At 41.0% G+C, this 4185-nt stretch overlaps 1 protein-coding gene across 1 annotated transcript; it reads left to right on the plus strand.

Moving 5' to 3' along the window:
• The first annotated feature begins 1053 nt into the window (after positions 1-1053).
• Positions 1054-2391, plus strand: LOC149704636 (uncharacterized protein F54H12.2-like). Its single transcript, XM_089865730.1, has one exon. The coding sequence runs from the start codon at positions 1054-1056 to the stop codon at positions 2389-2391; it is 1338 nt and encodes a 445-aa protein (XP_089721856.1).
• The last annotated feature ends 1794 nt before the right edge of the window (positions 2392-4185 follow it).

Raw genomic sequence — 4185 nt, forward strand, 5'->3', positions numbered from 1 at the left:
AATGAAAACCGGGATATCGATAATTATACCTCCCGGATATTACGGTTCCGTAGAGGAATTTCTCGAAATATTGTCAATCGACGATGCTGGTGGTACTGAAAAAATATAATCTAGGGTTGAGTTTTCATACAACAAACCAAATCGACGGGGGATGGTTGAGTTAAAAGGGACGAACCAACTTTATATCCCAAGCGAAATTGCCATTATATTGGGGTTCACTAGGAAACCGAAGAAAGACGTTACCGTGGTCACTTCCATGACAGCTCCATTCAGTTGCGATATGGATTCTGGAATGCACTCCTTATTCGTATACTCTGATATAATTCAGTCTCGATCAGTAGGAGACTCTGACGTCCCTCTAATTATAAGTATCAACGGGAAGGATGGAGACACGGTGGAAAAAGAGTTTGCTAAACCTCATAATATGCCCATAGCGAAAAACAAGTTCCAGACAATTGGAATAAACATTATGAGTGAAATGGGTGAACCGGTTAAGTTCGAACATGAGAAAGTTCACGTCACTCTACATTTCAGACCCAGAAGAACTTGGCACTTGCTATAAGGACTACGTTGAATCCAATCTCAGCCCCATTTATGACGTGATTGTCAAAGTGTAAGGATGTCTCCATATAATACGGGTCACGTTTCTGTTAATGATTATGAGGCCTATTATCTAAATCAAATTGGACCCTCACTTCCGGTCTACCGGGGTTTAGCAGTGCAAAGAGGGTACGGTCCTGGGGAGCATTATCTCCTCGGCGTTCAGATCAGCCATGCCATTATTAAAAGGGGTGCCACGTTCCTAGGTCGAACGTTTTTAAACACTGGCGCGAAAATTGCGACGGATTATACAAGCGGTGTACCCATTAAACAATCATTGAGAACTAGGGGTAAAGAAGCGGGTAAGGAAACAATGAGAAGGGCGGCGGAAGAAGTGACCAAGCTAACTGGAAACGGACATAAAAGGAAACGCAAAGTGTCACCCATCATCAGTTCTGTTCGAACTAAGAAGAAGAGAAGGTCGTCATCTTTACACCCGGATATATTTTCATAATGTCGCTCGCACACCCAAATTCTATGAACAGCGTCAGCTCGGAACTAAATGTTTTACACATACCCTATACCCAAACTGGGATAATAGGAAGTCAATGGGTGGAGTATAACTCTACCTCCAACGTAGATGATAATAAGGCTATTATATTTCCCGTCACTGGGAACTCCGAGACATACATGGACTTGAAAAACACGCCCCTGCAAGTACAAGTAAAAGTGGTTAAACCGGATGGGTCTCTACCTATAGCCGCTGTGTACGACAACGATGGTAATTTGACAACTCAGGCGAATAAAGTTGGACCGGAAAACCTATTACTCTCCTGTATTTTTAGTGAACTACACGTATCATTGAAGGATAGATCAGTTACATCATGTCCTCAACAATACGCATTCAAGAGCATGATTCAAACGCTATTGACATTCGGTGGTCCAGCGAAAAAGAGTTTTTTGACCGGGGCACTATTCTACAAAGATACGGCGGGACATTTTGACGACTTTTACGATAATGAAGGGTTTGAGAAACGGAGTAAATTCGCCCAAAATGGGGTTATAGACTTGATTGGTGTCGTACACGCCGATATATGTCAGCAAAATCGCTTCATCCCCAGTCTGGTCGATGGGAATTTTAAATTTATCAAAAGTCCCAACGAATTCTGCTTACATGCGGATGGAATTAAAGCGAAAGTTATATTTACCCACGCTTCGTTTTTCATAAGAAGAGTTAAACTAACCCCCGAGATTATGATATCACACGCGAAAACCCTAGAATTGGCCACGATGAAATACCCCATAACACGTACGGAATGTAATACGTTTTCCATATCTCAAGAAAGTAAGATAGCAGTCAAAGACAATTTATTTAGCGGTCAACAACCGAATAAAGTTGTAATTGGATTTGTAGATCAGAACGCGTTTTTGGGTGATTATAAAATGTCGCCTTTTAATTTTAAAAATGAAGCGCTGAGTCAAATCACCTTATCCGTTGATGGGGTTAGCGTACCCCATAAACCCTTAAACCCCAACTTTAAGAATAACCTATGTATGAGATCGTACGCCAATCTCTTTCTTCAAACCGGACAATGGAATATCGACGAGGGTAATTTCATTGACCGTGACGAGTTCGCCAATGGTAATGCTCTTTTCGTATTCGACTTGATCCCCGACCTGAATGGTAGTTCGACTGAAAGTTTCAACTTTATAAAGAACGGTAGTGTCCGATTGGAGTTAATATTCGCCGAAGCGCTATCGGCTACAATTGCCGTCGTTTACTATTCTGAATTTCAATCTTTGATTGAAATTGACAAACACCGAGCCGTTTTATTCGATCAAAGCTCATAATGGACTCTCGACAACTTGGGGGAATATTAAGGCGTGACCCATACACTAGGAATTTATTCCGAGGAATATTTTCGGCGGATAAACTACCACTAACTGTTAAAACATTTCCATCGCTGTTTATTGTGAACACTGATACGTCTAATGGGGGAGGAGAACATTGGACGGTTATGTACATTTCGAGGAAAAAGAATACTGAATTCTTTGAAAGCTATGGAAATCCTCCAGATTAATTTAAATTTTATGATTTTGTAGAGCGAAACAGCCTAACTGTTACGTTTAATTCACGCCAACTACAGGGGGAATTAAGTCAAACTTGTGGTGGATATTGCATTTACTTTTCATTGTGTAGATGTAGGGGAGTTAAAAAGTTTGATATAATAAAACGATTTTCAAAAAATGAAAATGTTAATGATCGTATCATTGCGGATTATACGTATAAGAATTACTCAGTAAATTTGTCATAATTTTTCTCTTTATTTTGTATTTATATGCCCGTGGGCCAGTGTCGAAACACCATCATTTAAAATAAAACGTTTATCGTCGCAAGGGTTAAGACAGTTTGGTTTGTCTTACAGTTTTTCAAATATGTTTGTCTCTGAAAATTCTAACCATCTCCGCGGTGGTCAGCTCGCGGTTGAACAAGCACTCGCGGTAATGCGCGTGCCGGACGCGTTTCTGCACGACGCGCTTGCAAACTCCCTTGCACGTCTTCTTTCCCCCCTTGTTCGACAAGACATCTTTGGTCTTAAACCGCAAAACTCTATGATCGGGGTGCCGTCCAATTCATCTTTAAACTTCCCCAGACGTTTTTTATTCTCGTCACTGTGAAGTGGATGGTCACGTGGATAGCCTGAGAAATCATACTTGTCCGCTTGAGCGGCGAGGTCTTCGTATAAATCCAGAGTCTCAATGTGATAGGTGAGGCTGTCTATAATTTTACATAAGGTTAGTATAGGTAGATGTTATGTATTCACATGAAACGTACCCGTGTCTGTAAAAAGGAGTTTAGCATTGTCAACATATTGTTTCCGGATTACGTCATAGTGGAATTTATACATCAAGAGTTTTGATAGATCCAGTATGGCAAACCCCGTGTATATTGGCCGGTTTAGGACCGGCTTCTTCTTGGCAGAATGAATTCCAACTAGTTCGTTGTGGAAAACTGTAAACCGTTCGAAGGCCGGTGAACTAGCTTTTTTGACGGCCTTTTCGGCAGTGGCCACGAGCTTGAAATGCTGGCGATTCCGAATGTTCTCCATGGTTTTGCCTTGGGGAAAGGAAATCATAATTAATCCCAATTTTTTTTTTATTATTCTAATTTATAATTACACACCAAACACCGCATTGTTCATCAATTTGAAGAGATCCTTCTCGAAATCGTCAGTTGCTTTCGTCCTCTTCTCAGTGTTAAATTCTATATACCCCTTTAACCATGCTCCTTGTTCAAACTTCAAAATTCTGCGGATTTTGCTGATTTTTAGCCCCATTGACACGTAATATTTTAAATTGCGACAATGAACTATGTATCGTTCCTTGTTTAAGAGGTTGGGGACTAATTTGGGTAAGGATTCCTTGATTTTGATGTTCAACAAAGTCATTTGGTTCTTGGAGTATTCCGAAAGCATCTGGGGTTTTATTGGCATGGATTCTGGAGCCAGTGGGTAGCAGTTATGTTCATGATGTAGTGTTTCAGGGTACTCCATATCCACTTCGATGATATAACCCACCGGTGAGTCGTCTGGACAACTATGAATCTCTCGCTCGGAGTTGGGGTTGGGTTCCTCCGACCGGAAA

This window comes from Phalangium opilio, unplaced genomic scaffold, assembly GCF_054372755.1.
Source record: "Phalangium opilio isolate 3A_F unplaced genomic scaffold, DU_Popi_V2 ptg000015l_1, whole genome shotgun sequence".
NCBI lineage: Eukaryota > Metazoa > Arthropoda > Arachnida > Opiliones > Phalangiidae > Phalangium > Phalangium opilio.